This window comes from Protopterus annectens, chromosome 13.part0 (genome assembly GCF_019279795.1).
Source record: "Protopterus annectens isolate FY-2018-M chromosome 13.part0, PAN1.0, whole genome shotgun sequence".
NCBI classification, from domain to species: domain Eukaryota; kingdom Metazoa; phylum Chordata; order Ceratodontiformes; family Protopteridae; genus Protopterus; species Protopterus annectens.
The window spans coordinates 837407127-837429369 of record NC_056747.1 but is presented as its reverse complement, the minus strand read 5'-3'; the positions used below and the strand labels follow the sequence as shown (position 1 = coordinate 837429369).

The following is a 22243-nucleotide window of genomic DNA, read 5'->3' as shown; positions in this document are numbered from 1 at the left end:
ATTGACAGACAACTGACGAATCCACCACTGAACTTCTAGCTTGAGGCATGGAGGAAGAGGAACTAGAAAGTCCAAAGGATGAGAATGCTGAAGTCAGATTGACTTTAGGAACTACTGAAGCTTTCTCATATGGAGTCTGGCTAGAGGAAGCATATGAATATCGGATACAATGTAACCCAGGGCCCCCTGATCTTAGTTTTGGACAGGGAGTATCAGAGGGTGAAGGGTCTGAAAATAAGCAATTAATTAGAGTCAGAGCTGTGGGAGAGAAAAGGATGCCACCATAGGGATGGTCTGGAGCCTGGAATTGAAAAAAAAACATGATCCTGAGGAGGAGTCAGGAAGGACTTCTGGAAATTTACTGTAAACCCTAGGCATTGCAAGAGGCAAATAGCATAGTGAAGGTGCTGAAGTAGGGTTCCCAGAGAGGAAGCCTAAATGAGAAGTTTGTCCAGGTAAGGAAAATTTTGAATCCCCCTCATCCTGCACACGACAATCACAGGAGCAAAGCATTTGGTGAAGACCCCTGGGGGAGTTGAGAGGCCAAAGGGCAAAGCATAGAACTGAAAATGCAAGGAACAAACAGAAAAATGCAAAAACTTTCTGACATAAGGATGTGAAGATAGGCATCCTTGAGACCCAGACAGACTAGGAAAGCCTGTACCCTGCACCAACAACTTAAGAGGTTGGTTCTCCAGGTAGACGGACAAGTGGGAGAGAAAACTACAACAGATGCTTGACAAACAGGGAATGACTTATGGTTGTGAGAAGCACTTAAGCAAAACAAACACTGCTCGTGACGACCCATATGGGGAATCCGTCTCCCACACAGGCATTTCCCCCTTTCAGGATGACATGTAACCTAACAACAAAAAAGAAAAAGGCAAGATAAGAAGAAAAACCTCAACAGGGCACTTATCTGAAAATGGCCTGGTAACCAGCAGATGGAGCAACATTCAGACCAATGATCGAAGATGGCTTTCAGACTGACGGCAAAGAAATGCTGAGTTATGTGTGTCACCTTTACTCCCTACACCGTGAGCAGGGAGCATACGTGTGACATATGACGTCTCTATAACAACCTAAGGCTTTGGTATACTGGCTGGACGTCCTGCTTCCCTTGGCAGGGGATCCCTACACTGAAGAATACTGCAGCTGTGATATGGAAGGACATCAGGTACTTCGGCCACTCTCACTTTAACACTACTGCAGAGCTCAAACTTTTTAACAATAACATTTTTTGTTTGTTTTATTTTTTCTTTTTTTTACTTTTTTTTTTTTTTTGTTGTTGATGGGGTAAAGTCAATGGATTAAGGATCCCTTTTCAAGGACAATCCAGGAGTACTCTACAGTCACGCAGTAGGCAAATGATAGTGGAAGGAATCAAACCATGTATCCTGGGCACAGGAAGATGCTTATTAACAGTTCAGAGCATCAGTCCCCTAAGGTAAGCGTCAGATGTATCTCAATGTATTCTATTTTGAGCCATCTCTGATGTGGTCTTGATGAATGAATCATGTATCATGTCTACTGGCCTGCCATTAATACAGAAACAAAGTCACCTGTATGACTACAACACTGGTGCAGCCTGACATTTCTGGCACTGCCCTTCATTACTACTGGGTAACCAGAAGTAAACATTGTGAACAAAGCCATGTTTTCTCCCCATTAAACAGTGCACCAAATAATATGTAGTAAGCTTAACACACCTGTAGATGCCAAGTGAACTTTGAGATACTGGTTTAATACAGCTTCCACATGCTAATCCTGTTCACAATAGGAGTGAACATAACAACCAAGCATCTGGATACTGTATTAACTGAAGTTTTTGCACATTGCACCTTGCCCAAGACTAAATTATTTCAGCTGTCTTGTCATTGCATCATTCCAGTCTACTCTAAGGCAATACCATCAGTGTTCTCAGAACCAAATTTCAGTACTGACAAATGTTCTTCCTTTTCTTGGTAGCAAATGACTGTGGTGGAATAAAAGGAGAAAGACTTTCTGTGCTCTACATTCCAAATTAAACAATAAAGAAAGTGGTCTGTGGGCACTAAAAATCATAAAACACAGTAAATGGAAAAGACACAAAAGGTAGAGAAAATTATGAATTTTACACACTGGAAAAATAAAAGGGAAAGTTAAACAGGTGTGCGTGGGGAATGGCTAAATTTACAGACTGTGTCCAAATACAGCCTGTGTACTAAACCAGTAATTCACTGGTCAGAATGATGGAAGACCATCCTGGCTGGAATTACCATTGCAAAGGACATTTATAATAGAAATTAAGATTATGGGAATAGCGCCATCTCTCGGATTCAGAAGATACATGACAGAGTAGGGGAAAGTATGCCTCTTCTTCAGGGAAGGCGTACTTCAACAGAGGTATATGGAATTAAATGAAGACAAGAATAAGAAGCAGACGTATTGCAGGGTCACAGTAATAACTGGTAACAGCATTATAATTTGCATTATTACAATCTTCAAACATCTAACACAAACAGAAATGCTGGGAATGATTAAGATGGAAGATGTTACAACGTGGAAATTAAAGAAAAGTTTCTACTGAAGACACTAGTCAGCAACATGGTTACATCATTCACTTAACAACTGCAGCTAGAAAAAAAAGTGTTCCACAAGAGGATACCAGAAGAAACTGTGTGGGAATAATGCTACATCTGGTTCTCATCCCCAAGCACGGGGCTACATAAATGAAGGGAGGTGGTTAAACAGCCAAGCTGTCACTGTAAAGAGTGAATAGAGTTAAATCAAGAGTATTGGATGACTGGAACAGTATAAAGGGTCACATCTGCACAACTGTGACAGTATCTGGAAAGAACTTTGCAGAAATACATAGGACAGTGTTCAGGATTAACAATGGACAAATCTAATGAAGCGTCACACTGTATTCTAAAAATATTCATAAAGTAAGTTAAATAATGGGAATAAATCCAGTAATCTGTTTCAACTTAAGCAGCAACAAATATAACTCTAAAAGACTTTACTCAAGAAATATGATGATGGTCTGCTGGCAGAAATAAAAAGCTTCTACTTTTGACACCATCTACAAGGTATCAAGTGAACATTTGAGATGTCAGATGTGATCAGGATTAGGTCGGCTAAGGAGACAAGGGCCTTTTCGCATTCCTAGTAGTGGCTAAAAAAAAAACTGCAGCCTGCTATGCATAAAGCAGTAGTAAACATATAACCTAAGGAAAAGCATGTACTAAAAATAAGCTAGGAGTACTCACCATAGGATATACAACTGAAGAGCCACCTGGACAAGGTAATTTTTGAAACTGGTTGACCAAGCTTTGCCTTAGAAATGGCACAAAAAGTTGAATGGGGTTCCTAAACTGCTTTATTCTGTCCAATTAATGACAAACATGAAGACAATGAAGCGTGTACTCTCATTTACTGCTGCAGTTAAAAACAGATTACTCAAACTGATTCACAGAAGACTCTGAGGTCATTTTGGGGAGAAATAAAGAATTAGTCCGCCATGAAACTCTGTGTTTATGGAAGCTAAGGTAAGGAAGGCAGCAGGATTAGGTCTGTAACTTAAACTTTTCTGGCCAAGTTAATCACTTGGAGAAAAAGTCTTCTTTCTGGACAAGAATTTAAGGTCTTCCACAGCTGCTGGTTCAAAAGTGGACTTTATCAAGGAGTGGAAAAGAAAAGGAAGACATCAAGAAGGGGATGAATCTCTTACTGGAGGTCTAAGTAAAACTGTTCCCTTTAGAAATGCCTTCAACAGACTCAAAGATGGAATAGGGATGTGGTCTTCAACCATATGAAAGTTATAAATGGCTGCTAACTGAACCTTAACAGCAGAATAACTGAGCCCTGAATGAAACAGCCCAGCCAGGAAATGCAAAATAGTCTAGATTGGGGCAGAAAAAGGTTATATACACTTAGAAGGAGCCTAGCTAGAGACGCAGTATTGTTTGCTAGCATTTTGGGATGCACAGATAGGCTTAAAAAGGCCCTTGTGGTCATTAGCCTAGTAAACACATATGAACCTATGTGAAACACTCATTCAGAAAGCTTGCAATCTCTGGACATTCTTGGAACTGGGGCAACCAAGAAGTCAGTTTAAGGGATTCTAGGTTTGGGTAAGGTTGACCCAAGGGGTAAGAGATCAAATCTGGAGTTGTGTCCAGAACTTCCAGGAAAGAAGAAGGTGAGGCCACAGGAAGGGAAAACAGATCTATGTGGGCCAGAAGAGGGCAATGAAGATTACTGTTTATCTGCAATGGGCGGCATTCTGAAGGAATTTGATGATCAAGGATGTCGGAGAATAGGCATACTGAAAACTCAGTGGCCAGGCATGCAGAAGAATATCACTTGGTGACTGTTCCTCACGACGGATTAGGGCAAAGAAGGTGCTGGGTTTGGTACTGAACAGAGACAAAGTGACTGCAGCACAGTTCCCCCCGTGGCAGAAGATTTCAGACCCTACTGCTGGATTGAGGGGCACTCATGAGGCATCAAGATACTCCTACTTAAGTTATCTGCTAGAATGCTGGATTTCCCTGGGATGTGCACTGCTGTCAGAAAGTGTTATGAGGACACTGCTCATTGTAAACACCCTCATAGCCTCCTGACATACTGGGTAGGAGTGGGTTCCCCACTGTTTGTTCAAGTACCACACTACAACAGTGCTGTCAGACTGAATCACACCTTTGGGGAGGCAGTTTTGGAATACTTGCAATGCTAAGTAAACTGCTCATCTTCAAGACGTTACTGTACAAGTCAACCTCTGTTTGTGACCAGGTACCTTGGACATTTCCTTCATATTGGCCCCCACCCCAAAAGAGAAGCATCTGTATTTACCATGGCCTTGGACAAAGGGATGACCTACAGATACTAAAGTGGGTGATGTCTACCAACGAATGTGCTGCTGAGTCACATTGGTGAGGCAGATCTGATAGGTCATCAGATAGGAGAAGATAGACCACAGAGTAATCAGGGTCCACTGTAGAATTCTTATGTAGTATCTTGTTAGAGGGACAGGAGAAATAGCTGCTGTCATATGACTGAGAAGGCTCTGAATAATAATAGCAGGGAGACTTGTATGCAAGAGGAGCTGACTGACAAGAATTTGAAGGACTGACACCCTTAAAGGGGGTAGTTTTGCTATTTGCTTGGTAGTGCCCAGATGGCATCCAATGTAGTTCTCCAGATTGATTGTAATCCCGACAGCCGAGGTAAAAAAGCCCCTTGCTAGGATCAAAGACTCTTTTGATGTTGCTGTGAGGAACCAGTCGTCCAAATACAGGAACAAACAGAACACTTGTGACCTTAGCCAGTCTGCTACCACTGCCATGCACTTGAACACCCAGGGGGCTGCTGTGAGCCTGAACATCAGTACTTAGAATTGATAATGATTGGTTCCCAGTCTGAGGCATAGCAGCTTTCTGGAATAACTCACTATATTTTGTGTGTTAGTAAATGTAGTTGAGGCCCACAGAGCACATCCAATCATCCTTCCTCAGTAGATGAACTGAACAGTTACTAGCTGGAATTTGGTCTAACATGTAAATTTAATTTGCTTGGGTCCAAGATGGGCTTGAGGTACCATGTTTTCTTTGGAAACAAAAGGAATCTCAAACAGACCCCGGAACCTACTTGGTCTGGTTGGGCATTTTGCATTATTCTGTTTGATAGCAACTTTTGGATTTCTAATGCTGCATCCCTCTACTGCTGGGGTGGAACATCTGGGAGGAGTTTGTTTCATATTTGGAAGGTTGGGAACAGGACAGAGTAAACTCTGGAAATGACTCTCAACACTCAGGCATCTAATGTGATTTCACTCGCAAGCTTGGAAGTTAAAGTCTAGCACCCCCCACCAGAGCAGAAAAAGGCACTGTGTTTCTCACCAGTTGGGCAATTTTTCAGAAGTGCCGAAACAGCCTACCTGAGAAAGCACCTAAGGGGCCCTGGAACTATGGACCATTCCTTCCATTAGGGAAGTGACCATTAAAGCTGCCCTCTGTCTCGGCAGGGGGCACTACTGCTAGCAGTATCTTAGGAAAACTGCTGTGATTTACACAAGAACATCTTCCTCCCCCCTCTTTGATTCCTAAAGACAGTGCTTTGAGGAGTGGAGAAACATATCCCCACGGCAGAAAGCATTTTACCTCATTGTTCATTCCTTGTCAGTACATCTTTCACTCTGGGATCAAATAGGGTGGTGCCATTGAAAAGAACAGTTATGAATAATGATGACTTAAAGCAGTTTGCAAAATTACAAAGTCAAATCCAGGCATGACAGTGAGTAGCAATACCTGTGCCTGTTGTGAAAGCCATTATATCCACTGTATTGGAGATAAGGTGCATGAAGATGTTGAAAATATATTGCATGGTGGACATCTGAGTCTCCAGTGCCTTGCAAGAGTCTGATCATGACAGGGAAGGCAAAATCTTAAATGCTTCAGAAAACAAATCTCTTTGAAGCCTCATTAAGTTTGCCAAATACTTCAGCTTATGAAGAGCAAACGTGCACTTTCCAAATTGGTCCAACATCCTTGACTCGTTGTTTGAGGGAACAGACTCAGGAGCTTCCTCTGAAATCTTTCTTTCCACAGTTGTGGCAATGACAACTGTGTCTATACATGGACCTTTACTCCAAAATGACCTGACCAGGGGGTACACTACTTTATCTTGTTTAAATGGTAACTGTTCCAACACATTTGGTTCTCTCCAACATCTCCTGGACACAAGGTCTATGATGGCATCTAGAGTTGAAACCTCCTAGGAAGTGGATGAGCCCACACCAAAGGTCTCATGGAAGAACTCCACCAGAAAAGGGGCTTCAGAGGTCCAAATCCCTATTATCTTATTAATTCCAACAAAAAGGAAAAGGAGGCATCCTCACAGGGGATCCTTCTCCTTCACAGAGGTCAGAGTCCTCTTCTTCTTGAACCAACTCTTCTTAGGAACATCCTGACGGGAGCCAGGGGGAGGGGCAAAGAAGCAACAGGGAAGCCCCTGAGCCAGGTCTGGTTGAAGCTCAGTTGCACAGCTTATCTGAGACCAACTTGTGAGAAATCTGAGCCAGAGCTGTAAAGGGAGGTTCTAGATGGATCTGACAAAGGAACAGCAGAACCAGTCTCTGAATGAGACGGCATCCTCTTTATAACGTTGAATGCCAGTGCTGAAGCCAGACAGTAAGCAAGGGGTGCCATCAGATCCAAGAACCTGAAGGAAAGCTTCTGTACCGGCCACCAACCAGACAGATCTGACATCAAGACTGGAGCAAAGCTACCTACTACAAAGGTACTGAGGGAGTAGCTCTAAAAACCCTTGGACTGAATTTGATCCTGGCTTTAGGACGTACAAGGATCTGAGGAAATCAGAGTGGAGTACATCAAGAAAGGATTTAGAGATGTCACTGGCCAGATTGCCAGCACCAACCTGTGGGTAGGATGGGCACTTATCAGAATCAATGGGACTGGTGCCAGCATGTGACCCAGTGGAGGAATAGACACAGTCAAAGCAAAAGGAAGAGGACCCTCAACTCTCTGGATAAAGCGACAGAGAATAATTTCAAAGAACATTTGAAAGGTTCTAATGAGCGGATCTAACTCCATGTCCTCGAAACTCTTAGTAGATCTAGCAAACCTGAAGGAAGCCAAAGAAGTAGGTTTACTGAGTTTTCACAGAGCTGCAGGGGATCCTTCTGGATCTGAAAAGGTACAGATCAGATCCAATGGATTGATGGCTCTGGACAAAATTCAGGTTCCAGTGTTATGGCCATAAAAGGAAAGTAGATCTGACTCTAAGCTGGAGCCACTGTTAAAAATGGATTCAGAGTATCAGAAATTATCAGAGTGGAAGTAGCAACATTTTACACAAATACGGTAGCAAACCAGAGCTGAGGAGGCACAGATTCTAAGCCTTAGGGTCTTCAGATCCGGTTGGTCCTCTCAAGGTAAAATGGAATGCCTTTGTCTGTCTTTCTTTTAACAGTTTTTTTTCTCTCCAAGTTTTTCCTTCTCCCTCCTGTCTCTCTCTTTTCTCCATCTTCTTTCTTTATCTCTTCTACTGGCTTTAAAGGGGAAGAAGCTGTAGAAGGGGATATGGTGGCTGCAGCAGCTAGTAATATACCTTTAAGTACCAGCTCAACTCAATGATCACTCAAACAAGCCTGTCATTCAACAGCGAGATGCTCAGGGCCAAGGCAATAAAACACACTTACTTTGTGTATCCTGGTAGAGGCAGCTTATCCCCACACCCCACATATTTCCTAAACCTCAACGTTTTACTATTCATGGAAAAAAAGACAGCAACAACTAGTGTCACAATCAAAAACTTGTCACAAATTCAAAAAGCAAAAGATAAGCAAGGGACAGAGAATAACAAATACAACTCCTAAAAAACTACTCTAAGAAATTATAGAGATAAAAGTTATTTTTACTTTTGGTCTGAGAAGAAAAGTGTGAAAAGAGAAACATGCCAAAAAAGAGGTGGAGTACAACGTTTTCATAAAACGGGAAAGCTAAAACTAACAAAGTATGAACTTCTGATAACCTAGCTACTAGAAGGCAATAAGGAGAGGAAAAAGGCAAAAAAGGAATTCATTTTAGATGATTAAGCAATTACAGTGCATATAAAAAGTGTACACACCCCTGTTAAAATGCCAGATTTTTGTGATATATAAAAAACGAGAGCTCAATAAATCATTTCAAAACTTTTCCCACCTTTAATGTGACCTATAACCTGTACAATTCAATTTTAAAACAAACTTCTGTTAGGGGAAAAGTATAAAAAATAAAAAAAACGTACAATAAGCTGGTTGCATAAGCGTGCTCATCCTTAAACTAATACTTTGCTGAAGCACCTTTTGATTTAATTACAACATTCAGTCTTCTTGGGTACACACCTGCCATCAATTAGAGAGACTAACTCCAAATAAAGGTCAGCTGTCCTAGTAGGATTTTCCAGACAGTTACTCAGTTGCCTGCTACAGCAAAAGCCATGGTTCGCAGACAGCTTACAAAGCATCAAAGGGATCTCATTGTTGAAAGGTATCGAGGAGAAGGGTACAAAAAATTTCCACAGCATTGGATATACCATGGAAAACAGTGAAGACAGTCATCAAAAAGTGGAGAAAATATGGGACAACAGTGACATTGCAAAGAACTGGACGTCCCTCCAAAATTGATGAAAAGACAAGACGGAAACTGGTCAGGGAGGCTGCCAAGAGACCTACAGCAACACCGAAGGAGCTGCAGGAATTTCTGGCAAGTACTGGTTGCGTACTACATGTGACAACAATCTCCCATATTCTCCATATGTCTTGACTATGGGTTAAGGGTTGCAAGGAGGAAGCCTTTTCTTACACAGAAAAACATCCAGCCCGGCTAAAATTTGCAAAACAATACATGACGTCTCCCAAAAGCATGTGGGAAATTGTGTTATGGTCTGATTAGACTAAGGTTGAACTTTTTCACCACAATTCCAAAAGGTACGTTTGGCAGAAAAACAACAATGCATCACCAAAAGAGCACCATCCCCACAGTGAAGCATGGTGGTGGCAGTATCATACTTTGGGATTGCTTTTCTTCAGCTGGAACTGGGTCTTTAGTCAAGGTGGAGGGAATTATAAACAGTTCCAAATACCAGTCACTTCTGGCCTAAAACCTTCAGGCACCTGCTAGAAAGCTGAAGATGAAGAGGAATTCACCTTTCAACACGACAATGACCTCAAACATACATCCAAATCAACAAAAGAATGGCTTCACCAGAAGAAAAATTAAAGTTTTGGAATGGCCCAGGCAGAGCCCAGACCTAAATCCAATAGAAAATCTGTGGGGTGACCTGAAGAGGGCTGCGCACAAGAGAAGCCCTCGCAATTGGACAGATTTGGAGTGCTTTTGTAAGGAAGAGTGGGCAAATACTATCAAATCAAGATGTGCCATGCTGACAGACTCCAACTCAAGAAGACTGAATGCTGTAATTAAATCAAAAGGTGCTTCAACAAAGTATTCGTTTACGGGTGTGCACACTTATGCAACCAGGTTATTGTATGTTTTTAATTTTTTATTTTTTTTCCCCTAACAGATATGTTTGTTTTTCAACTGAACTGCACAGGTTATAGGTCATATTAAAGGTGGAAAAGGTTTTGAAATTACTTATTGTGGTCTCATTTTTTTTATATCACAAAAAACAGGCATTTTAACAGGGGTGTGTACACTTTTTATATCCAATACATCTCTGTAGAATCTCATCAAGTTTATCTGTCACTGGAAGCTGCAAACAAGATCTGAGGAACTTCAGGTACGCAGGGCCTTATGGGAGAGGAGACAGAGCTTCAGAACATAAAGATTCTAAGGTTGCCAGCTGCTGGATCCAATTGGATCTTAATACCCAAGGGTTGTGATAGACAGGAAAGACTGTATCGGATCTGATATTTTACTTGAAATTATCACAAAAAAAGTTATGTACTCACCATAACGATGCATCTGTTTTGTCCATTTTCATTCTTCCTCAACTGATGGTCTTTGATCCAACTTGGATGCTTTTTCCAGACCCTCAGATCCAACTCTCAAGCTCCCTTGACCTGTAATGCTCCATTAACCTAACATATTCACATCATGTTTGTAGCCCTAGTAAACCATGCTTAATACTATAAGGAATTTAAAAAGGTAGAGATGAAGAGATGGAACATGAGCTCAAACAAGGAACCCAACTTCCAAAAGTATTATCCCTTAGGTGACTCCAGGAGCAAAGGGAAGCAGGTTAGGAGGGTAGGAAGTTGAGGAAGAATTTAAATGACAACACAGATGTATCATTATGGGGATTACATAACGTTTTTACCTGATGATGTCATTTTCATTAATTCCTCAACTGATGGGACAGAGTCCCCAGCTAGATGAACCTTGGGTGGTCCTCATAAAAGGATATTTCAGGAATACAGTGGAGCCAAAGGCAGCTCTGTTCTTAGAAACCAAATCCAATTTGTAATGAGTAATAAAGGTATAAGCATTGGACCAAGTGGCAGCGGCACAAAATGTCATCTACATAGGTCTTTGACCAAAAAGCAAATGAGAAAGTCATAAACCTTGTGGAATGAGCTCCAGAGGGCTTAGGCAAAGACAACTCTCTTCGGCTATAGACAAAGTATATGCAGTTAACCATTTGGCTAAAGTCACTTTAGAAACTGCAATGCCCAATCTGTTCTGTGAGAAGGATAAAAACTATTTGTACGTTTTCCTCAACTCTTTGGTCCAATGGAGATAGAAATGAAGTTGTCCGTGTACAGCCAAAAGATGAAGCATATAATTTCACTTAATAGAGAAATGTGAAAAGAAAACTGCGAGGTTAACACCCTGGTTAATATCAGACTCATAAGTCACCTTAAGCAAAAAAGATGGGTTGGTCCATCAGGAAACTCTGTCCTAATGAAAAAAACAGGTAAGGAGACTTGGGAAGAGAGAGCCTGGAGTTCGGATACTCATCTGGTTGATGTAATAGGAACTAGAAAAATAATTTTCCAAGACAAAACTTTGAATCTTCAGCCAAGACAGACCTAAAGGGGTATTGGGTCAGACCTTGTAACAGAATGGTTAAATCCCAAAGAAAAGTAGGATTCTTTTCTGGGGTCCCTTTCAGAAAGGCCTTGCATGATCTAGAAGAAGCTAATTAGGAATTATTTTCACCATAATGGAAGTATGGAATGGCAGCCAGCTTCATTTTAATAGTAGAGAAACTGTCCCCTTCACTGAAAATAAAAGCCAGAAATTCAAGAATAGCTGGTACATGGGGCAGAAAAAGGGTCCAATTACGGGCCCAGAATGAAAATCTCTTCCATTTACTCTCGTAGATTTTTTCCTAGAAGATCCCTTCTGAGAAGAGGAAGACAATAAAATATGTCAGATTAGGGAGGAAAGCCTGGGCTGTCTCGCCATCGGTGGAACTGGGGAAGCCATGCGGTCAGCCTGAGACCGGTTATGTCCAGATGAGTCATCCCCATCAGATGGGACAGGAGGTTTGGACTGGGGTCCAGTATCCAGGGCAGATACAGAAGTTGAAGCCACAGGAAAGGAAACCAATTCTGATATGGCCAAAAAGGTGCAATGACTATAACTTTGCTCTTCAACCAGTATGCTTTCTGTATGAATTTGGTGATTAGAGGTAATGGAGGATAAACATAAAGGAGACTGAAGGGCCAACTGTGAACTACAACATCTCTCAGTGACTTCTCCAGAGGAGGAATCAAGGCAAAGAACCTGCTGCACTTGCTGTTGTGGGGAGAAGAGGAAAGGTAGTAGTATGGCCGGCCCATTGGTGGAAAATCCTCTCCACCACTTTCATACTGAGAAACCACTTGTGAGGCTTCAGAAAGGACCTGCTTAATTTATCTACAATCACACTGACTTTTCCTAGTATGTGCACTGCTATGAGAAAGCAGATGGAAGAGATCACCCATTGCCACACTCTAATTGCTTCTCGACACAGCGGATAAGATATGGTTCCTCCCTGTTTGTAGATGTACTAGACTACAGACATATAGTCTGTTTGAACTGCAATCATCCCAGATAGAAGAGTGTCTTGAAAGGTCTGCAATGTTAAGAGGACTGCTCTCATTTCCAGGACACTGACATATGCCTTGGCCTCTTCGCAGGACTACATACCTTGGACTGTCCTTCCCCAAGAAGTGCCCGCCACCCCAGTTAGGAGACGTCCGTGGTCAATGGACGTGGACAGCGAGAGAACAAATGGACAGCCTTCAGATATTTTTTGCACATTTGAGTGACCCTGACTGGGGCAAATAAGGGCTGCTGAAGAAAAGAAGACAGCACCAAGAGAATCCACTGCAAAATTCGCATATGAAACCTGGCTAAAGGAACCAGAGTTACTGCTGTCATCATGAATCCAAAGGCGTGCGAGATTAGCCACGTTGGAGGAAAAAAACGGAGTTCAGTTTCTTGACCTGGGATCTGAGAGTCTGTACTCTTGTTGGAGAAACAGATGCTATCTGACTGAACGTCTCTAGACAAGCATCTATGAACTCCAGACTCTGTATAAGTGTAAGCTATGACTTGCTGCAGCTGAATGCAATGCCTAGGTGAAGACATAATTGGAGCAAGTAGTACCTTGCTTGTCGAAGATGCCTGGTTGTAGCAGTGAGGACACAGTCATCTAGGTACAGAAACACTTTTAATCTCAGCAGTCTCACGCAAGCTGCTACCACCAACATGCATTTGGTGAACACCCTAGGGGCTGCGGTGAGTTCAAAGGGCAGTGCTCTGAACTGGTAATGATGGTCTCCCAGCCGACAGCACACATCTTCTGGAACACCTGTTCATTTTGATGTGATAGATCTTCAAGACCTGTACTACCAAGCACATTCAATCATCCTTTCACAGCAGGGGCAAAATGGACTGAATCGTGACAGTCCAGAACCTTGAATATTTCACTAATTGGTTTAATTTACTGATCCAGAATGGATCTCAAGCCCTCTGTCTTCCTTGGCACTAAAAAGAATCTTGAGTAGGCTCTGAATCCTATCTGGTCTGGGGGGACATTCTGCAAGACTATGTTTTTTTCTAGCAGCTTTTCTATTTTGAAGGCTGCTGCCTCCCTCTGATTGGGTGGGACATTGGGGATTCTTTTCATTTTTGAAGGAAGAATTTTGGAAAATGGTACAAAACAACCTCTGGATATAATTTTCTGTTTCCATAAATCTTTTGCGATGGATGCCTAGGCCTCAGAGTGCAAAGAAAGCACCCCCCCCCCCCAGATGTCTCCAGACAGCAGCAGCCAGGCAACCTTTCAAGAGCGGTGGTAGGGTTCGTCTGAGAGAATCCCTGAATCCCTGGTTCTGTGGACCATCTCTGCCACAGGGACGACATCTTCTGCTAGAGCTTGCCCCTTTGCCGCTGGAAGAACCATCGCCTTGTGAGTCTTGCAAAGCACCTTGGGACAGTTGGAGATGCTGGTTGGGCAGATTGGTGTGCGGGAGGGGAGAAAAAGGCAGGAGCAAACTACATAAGAAAACAATGTGAATGGTGGGAACAATACATACAGGGAAGGAATGAGGTTTAAAAGAAGGCAGGACTTATATGAGCTATGTAATGTTTGACTGATAATGACTGGGTAGAATATAAGTGATGTATAATGTTTGCAACAGGGAGTGTGTGTCAGTATGGTGTGTAATACAAAATGCTTGTAACTAGGATTGTCTTGGTATGGTTTGTTTTCCTTTATATAAATGTATGATTGCTTATGTCATAAGTGATGGTTTAACAAAGATGTTTCTTGTTTAATAAAGGGGGCAGGAATTGAAGAACTTAAGTAATGTTGCTTAGGTTATATGATACATAGTAATATATGTGAAGTATAACATTTGTTAATTTTAACTTGTATTAACTTGATTACTTTTATATAACTTTGAATGCCTATGTCAAAAGTGATAGTGCAATAAAGGCATTAAAAAAATAAATAAAGGACCTTGGGTCTTGCAAAACTGCATTTTTCTGCCTCCTCACTGATTCCGGGAAAAGTTTCTCTGAGGAGTAGAAAAATGGATCCCAACAGCAGACAAGGTCTTCTCATCTTGCTCACTTCTGGAAAGCATTTCCCTAAGTTCTGGGTCAAACAAGGATCCATCAAAAGGAGCATTGATGAATGAAGACTTGAAGGGCTCCACAAAACTGCATGGGCACATCCAGGCACATCTCCTGATGGCTATGCCCGAACTCACCTCCTATGAGATACCCTCTGAATCGTGGGACATCAGCCGCATGGACAAGTCAGATATGGACTAGAGGGTGGCCAGTTGTGACAAGATCTTGTTCTGGTCATCCACAGATACGGACCTGGAAACAGATTTGGAGAACTGTTTAGTCAAATCTCTTTGCAACTTCGTGAAGTGTGCCAAATAATTCAACGACCACAGGGCAAAAGTCACTGAAGTGTAAATGTACTTACCAAATCTGTCCAAGGCCTTATTCTCCCTGTTAAGGGTATGGACAGATAAGCTCTGCTCTGTGATCTCTTTCTCAGTGGCTGCTGCCACAACCATGGCATCTACTGGGAACCCCAGTCTGTCCTTGGGGGGGGGGGCTAAAAAACTATTGGGGCACTTGGGGATAGGCTCCACAGTATCCAGCTCCTTCCATGCATGCCATGAGACAAATTTTATTAGCTCATCAGTCAGGGGTGTCACCCAAGATGTAGCCAGGCCAGACCCAAAGCCTTCGGGAACACAGACTCCTCCTGGTCGGCAGACCAACCATCTTTCTATTTTAGAAGTTCCAGTATTTTTCCAAAGGAGACGTTTTCAGGTGGAAATCTGGGGGATCTTCCCCTTCAAAGAAGTTAGTGTCCTCAGTGAGAAATTCCTAAGGGCACTAAGTGCCTGCTTTTACACATCCTCTTCCAAGGGACCTCATCAATGATGGTGAGGCATCAGAAGTGACAGGAAAGTCCTGAAAGACTGACTGGAGACTTGTACAGGTTGGCTGTTCCAGTAGGATACAAGTGAGAGGCTCAGAACTAAGACCTGAAGGTGGTAAAGAAATGGGATCCAAGGGTGGCAGGGATGTCTGCTCTTTAGGCAAAGAGAAGGCCCTCTCCACTATCTTAAAAGCAGATGGCCAAAGAAAGACAGAAGCTGTCCAAAGCACCGAGATGCAAGGAAGGCTCTTATAATTTCAGAGTTGATCCCAACCACCTGGAGCTGAGGCTAATGCCTTGGCTCAGAGTCTTCTTTATGGCTCAGGGAAGTGGTCAGAGTCTAACAGTGACCTGCCTTTGGATCCAACAAGGACATCCCTAAGGATCTTGCATCCTATGGCTCTAAAACCAAAGGACAGATTGGAGAAGAAGATATTAATTGAGATTTGATGGTGGAAAAGCTAACTGGACCGATGGAAGACAGAAAAGGAATTACCTCCATCTGGATCTGAGTTCTGAGGAACTTCCTCATCATCCTACCCACCTTGGCCTCAGACAAGGTCCTAGAGGACCTAAACAAAGAAACTGGTAGATGGTGGACTATACTGCCTCCTTGCAGTCTCTTGGAGAAACAAAGGAAGTCGAATAGGTATCGGCATCAGTGAGTATCGGGGCAACCAGACCTAAGGGGATTTTGCTTTCAAGGAAGTAGGATCTGAGGGGGCTAGATCAGACTTTTTCTGATATTTTTGATGATGGCTCAGACGTCACAGCCAAAGTAAGTAAGTTGTCCAGAGACCTTTTTCTGGTCTCCTTATCTTTAGGAGCCGACTCAGGCTTCCCTTTGTTGGGCATCTTGAAGGGTGTTTCAGCCCCATTTGGAAGAGAACAGGAGGAGGGAGAAGGCTAACTTATTCCTTCCGTCACTAATAGTTCTGGTGTTGAAACCAGCACAGACAGAGAAGTCAGTATCCAAGTGGGCAGCACTCAAGCATTAGGCACATTCCCTGTGGGCAGCAGAGTTGGGAATCCTGTGCCCACAAGAAATGCATTTTTTGAATCCAGTCGGCTTGTCTAACATTATGAATAAAATACTGCACTTGATCTTAACATCTTAACCACAAAAGATCAAAGACAAAGTATAGCAAGGATAGAAAAGATTTTTTTTTTTAACAGAACAGAAAAGTACAAACAATGGTACAAAGGTATACCCCCTAATGGGTAGAAAAGTGAGAGGAAAGAAAGGTAAAAGTACCAACAATGATACTTGAGGGGATACTGGAGGTTGGGTACAACAAAGGAGTTAGACAGACAGAAACAAAAAAATTCTAGAAAGTAAGGGAGGACAGGTGAGGAAAATCAGAAAATAATATATATTAAGGAGTAAATTCAGTAAAAAGTCACATCTATCAGAAGTAACACCCAACAGCTCAAGAGAAAAGGGATCTGCGTGTGAAGTGATATGGTGGCAAACAATGTTTGAGGTATGTTAGGTTATGAGTAAAGGGAGGAGCTCAAGAGTTGGACCAGTTACGGAATGAACGAAAATGTCATCATCAGATAAATAGCTACACCCAGCAATTACAGTATCATGCACACTGAGAGACAAAGTCACAAAATATCAGGATTTGCAAACAGAAACCAGAGCAATGCAGAATAAGGACACTCAGTTCCAATTAGTTGCAGAAATTTGGCTAATAAAAATAAAATTAGGCAACTTAAATATGCTACCGATACAGGTAGTTCCACATGAAAAAGGTTACAATTCTAGGTACATTGTGGGTGCCGAGAAGAGCACTCTTTGTAAACAAAGACTGAAGCAATATTAACCTCATGAGCTTTAATTGCAGTCTGACAAAGGAATGGGGTCTATGGGGTCTATTACTGTCAAGGTATCAGAAACCTTAACATTTGGAAAAAAAAAAAACACAAAAAGTTGCAATTTGTCCACAATCTCCTTCAATGTGTGTTCCTCCAGCAAAAGAAAATAAGGCCAATATATTTTACTTACTAATGTAGTTTATTATTTACTAAAAGTTAAATGATGTAGAAGACTCCCCAATTTTCTTTCTTTTTTAGCTGTTTATGTAAGTATTTGACTTTTCTGACAACCTTCATTAGCTCCTTTTTCTGTGGCAAAATCAGTAGCAGAAATAAAATGACTAATTTGCAAGCACCACTGTAACAGTGCACATGGGCAGCAGCAGTGGTTAGTGTTGCCGCCTTACAGCAAGGCCTTCTCCAGTTCATGCCTTCTGTGCGGAGTCCGCATGTCCTTGTGGTCGCATGGGTTTTCTCTGGGTGCTCCAGTTTCCTCCCACATCCCAAAGACATGCTGCAGGTGGAATGGACACTCTAAAATTGGTCCTAGGTGCGAGTGCGTGCATGTATGTACCTTCTGTGGAAGGTTGGGCACCGAGTAGGCAACTCAACACCATAAAAACTCCACTGCCAATCGTTCTGTGGACCGTTGTTCCGCTGTGGTGACCCCTAATGGGAAAAGCCAAAAGGAGAAGACGACTAACACAGTACATGTATGTAAAAGCTAACAAGATTTAAACCAAGAACTCTGGCTTTGCAGCTTAACGTTTTAGCCATTTTGTTACTCTCTCTCAAGTAATTTAGGCTCAGAGCAATTTGGGAATAATGCACATACAGAAACATGGAAAAAGCAAAATATAAAAATCTTAACCTGTAGCAACAAATAAATATCTAAATAACCTGAGAGTCAAAAACACTATGAAAGACAAAAAGGAATTTTGAAAATCACTCACTGATACTAAGAAAAAAAAAGCATATGGTGAGCTTTAGCTAACAAAGGCTTACCAATGATAAAAACAGAAAACAACTGATGTTAAAGTGCACTGTCAGTACCTCCAGCAATTACCTCACATTTCTACTAATCATATCACAATGTAAACCTGTAAGACACATTACTAATCTGCTGGATAAATGAGTTACAATTGAAGAATATAGCAATCAATCAGCGTGCTCATTTTGAGATGTTAACAGCCAGTCATTGTACAATAGAAATTAACAGAATCCAGGATGAAGTTTTGCATTTAATTAGCCACGCATATTTGATAAGGCCTTACCTCAGCTACTTTTGGTGGAACTCCATCTCCAAGAACTTCCTTAATGAAGCATTGCTGATTCATATAACATGACAGGCCACAAGTTCTCTTAAAAGCATCTTTTAGTCGTTTTAATTCAACATCGGTAACTTAAATAAATAAATAAATACAAGTCAAAAGACCACAGTAAACAATATAAAGAAAGGCGTTTTTAATTACCTATGCATGCTTACAAGATTTTCTGCTTCTGAAACAATATCATCATTTACACTGAACATCCAGCTGGTAGGTTTCATTTTCACCGGAGTCCCAGAGAAATAACTCCAAGACAAAAAACAACAGCATGTAACAGTCTGGTTAGCAGAAAATAACAAAATGAAGACAAGTTGTAGATCACATTTACATATTGAGGTACGAATGACAAAGTGGCAGATTTTGTTGAACAGACAATGTCTGGTAAAATGCATCTGACTGATTCTTCCTCCTTGGTGTCCATCATGCTCTGTCCTTGGCCTGCTGATTTTCTCATTTCACCACTGGCTAGCTGTAGCTACATGGACATAAGGAGCTAGAGTTAAATAGAGGTGAGCAGTCATCCTTGGCCATTTCAGGGTTATTTTGCTCTATTCAAAATCCTGCCATAACACTCAGCAAGCTGCAATGTCAATGCATATGTATTACAACACATGCTCTTTTACTACTAGCAAATTACTGACTCATTCCCTAGCCACTGCAGACCTAGGGCCCATGGTCTGCACTACATTATAACTCTAGCCAACCCTCCCCCCAATCCCCACATCTGACTGGGGGAGTGAAGGAGGACAACTGCTGCTCATTCTTACTACTCCCAGAGAGTTCTTCATGCACCACTCCTGGTAATCAAGCTTAGGTTGCCTGGACTGTAGTCAGGACTTAATCCCTTCACAATGGAGAGCTGGCTTTTTCTGGCGGTTAATACAGAGTCTGGTGGCAGGGTGGATTAAGGCTATGAACTGTTAATGAACTGCTTCCTAATGTCAAGGGTACAGGGCTTGATTCCTTCCACTTCTATTTGCCTATGTCTATGAGCAGGTCACTTAACGAGACAGTGCTAGTCACCCCTTAAAAGGGGCAATTTGCACAGTGGGCTTACCCAGTTAACAAACAAATGATTACAGAGATACACAGACATAAATAAAAGGATCTGACTTATGACAGCAGAATATAATCACACACACAATGTTAAGGCTGTACACTACATATCTCTGCACTTGGCTGCAAATTGTAGAATTCCACCCTCAAGATTTCTCTGAATCTTACAGTTGAAGATTATGGAATTTCAGTCTAATAAAAGTGACTTGCTCACAGAGACATGACAGACAAATGGAAAATGAAGAATCAGACCTCAGTCCCAACACTGCAACATAAAGTTCATTATAGCATATATTTAGTTCCTTGTGCTAAAGTACCACACTCATAACAAAAACATAAGAGTCAACAATTTGTTATAGCAGTAACCAATGACTGGGTGTGGTATATTGAAGATTTACCCATGGCTGGAGTGGTTTAATCATGAGGGCGAAGTACAAGGAAACTCAAGTACATTTCTTTAGTTTTGTATGAAGAACCCGATTTTCCTTTTATATTCTCTACCTTCCACACCTACCTCTCGGCTGCTTAGTTCAAGAAAAATGCAAAACCCTGGCATATATTAACAGAAGAAAGTCTGGGCGACCACACTTTTTTCTATTGGTATATGCCCCATTTACAACGGGGACGCTGGTTGGGCTGACCAATTAGCGTGCAAGTTTTTGAAGGTTAATGACCTGCTATTGTACAATACATATTATATTATAACAGAGCAAAAGAAGACAATACCATCCAGCAGTTAAAACAAAAAGAGAACTTGAACACAGTTTAAAAATGACATCAAGTTTACATCAACACATTTCTCTTTAAAACGGCACATTATCACATTATGCTTAATAAATTACTGGCTTATTTTTTGTTTTTAAAAAAGATCATGGCAACCTGCCTATATTTTTCAGTTGTGTAAAATGAAAACTGCATACTAACCATAAGAATAGATCAACACATCTGAATGAAAAGATCAATTTCTTTTAGCAAGAGTAAAGACAGCTCAGCATTTGCATCTTTTTTGGGCTAAATTCCTTCTATTTTTCCCATAATGCAATGCACAAGAGCTTCCTTAACAGAGCTCTAGCAAGCCATGCAAAACAAGGCATAGGAGCATAGGAAGTTATAGGGCTATTGGCCCTGAGGCACTTACAAGCCTAGCCAAGAACTTACCCCACGTTCCAACAAGTCAGTAACCTATGCGACTGCCAGCAGGGACACAGGTGGAATCCCAGGGGTGTATTTTCTGTTCCCCATCCAGTTATCCAGGTTGCACTTAAAAAGGGTTAATGAGGTACTCTGCTTGATATGGAAAGGGAGTCCATTCCACAGACCAGGTTGAGGTTGCGCATGCGGGTTATTTGAGTAGAGCTTGACTTGCAGATATGCAGCAGTCCCATCAAGGCGAGGTCTAAGATTGCTTTGTATGCCAGACAGTGGTCACCTCTAAGGAGTCTGTAAGAGACTAAGTAGAGGGACAGGGCATTTAGCCTATCTGTGTAGGATAGATGTTTGAGGCCCTGGATTCTCCTGGTGAGGAACCTCTGTGGTCTCTCCAGCTGCTGCATGTGCTTTGTGAGGTACATGCTGAAAGGGGCATTGTACTCAATAATGGATCTTATAAGGGAAGAATACAGGGAAATAAAAAAAAACACCAAGCAAGTGTTAAAACACACCAGACTACAAAGCCAGCGAAAAAGATGCCACCAATCTTATATTAAATAGTTTACTCACACTGAACAACACTCTGGCGCCTCGGCACAGCCTTCTTGGGAGTTATTAGAATACAGGGATGTTATGCCCACCTTGTCCCTGGATGAGATACCCTTACTAATGAGGTGGGCCATGTAGAAAGCTTTCGTACAACAGAGGCAATACGGTGGTCAAAGGTCAGTTTGCTATCAACCTGGGTGCCAGAGTCCCTCATGACTGATTGTTTACTTAGCACCTTACTATCAATGTGATAATTTGTGGGGACATAACTCTCCCCAAAGGGGATGATGATGCACGTTTTGGCATTCAGTTTGAGGTCATGTTTCTGGCACCAGTCATTTGTTTAGGTGAGACCCTCTTGGAGGATGTCCACATCACTAGGGGAATTGATGACAGCACCCAGCTTGCAGTCATTTGCAAACTTGGTCAGCTACAGCCCACTGGTTTTGGCCTGCACCTCAGAAAAGTATATCCCAAACAGTAGAGGTCCCAAGTCTGATCCCTGGGGTACACCGCTCATTATGGGTCAACTGGTTGAGGTGGCTTCCCTTACTTTGACTAGGTGGGTTCTCTCAGTGAGCCAGTTTGTTACCCATCTGGTAACATATGGATTGATGCCTAGATGAGAGGGATTATCTATTATACCCGCGTGGGGAATAGTATTGAAGGCTTTGCCCAGGTCAAGGGAGGCAGTGTGCACAGTCTTCCCCTCGTCCATGGCCTTGGTGACTGTCTCAAAGAAGTCGACCAAATTTAACAGGCATGACCTCCCCTTGATGAAACCAAATTGTGTGGGATCGAGTGTCTGGAGGTCGCCTATGTTCTTGTTAATGAGGTTCATGATAATCCGCCCCATGGCTTTGCAGATCAGGCTAGTTAGGCTGATGGGTCTATAATTTCCTGGATTGGTGGATGCTCCACCTTTGTGCAAA

General features: G+C 42.0%; 1 protein-coding gene across 2 annotated transcripts in view; it reads right to left on the bottom strand.

The window, feature by feature from the left end:
* The window catches only part of USP32 (ubiquitin specific peptidase 32), a 3310274-nt gene that overhangs the window by 3091028 nt on the left and 197003 nt on the right, over positions 1–22243 (bottom strand). For both annotated transcript variants that reach the window (XM_044054559.1, XM_044054560.1), the window contains exon 2: positions 18504–18631. In XM_044054559.1, coding sequence (XP_043910494.1) covers positions 18504–18631 — 128 coding nt within the window. The remainder of the gene's footprint in view (positions 1–18503; positions 18632–22243) is intronic.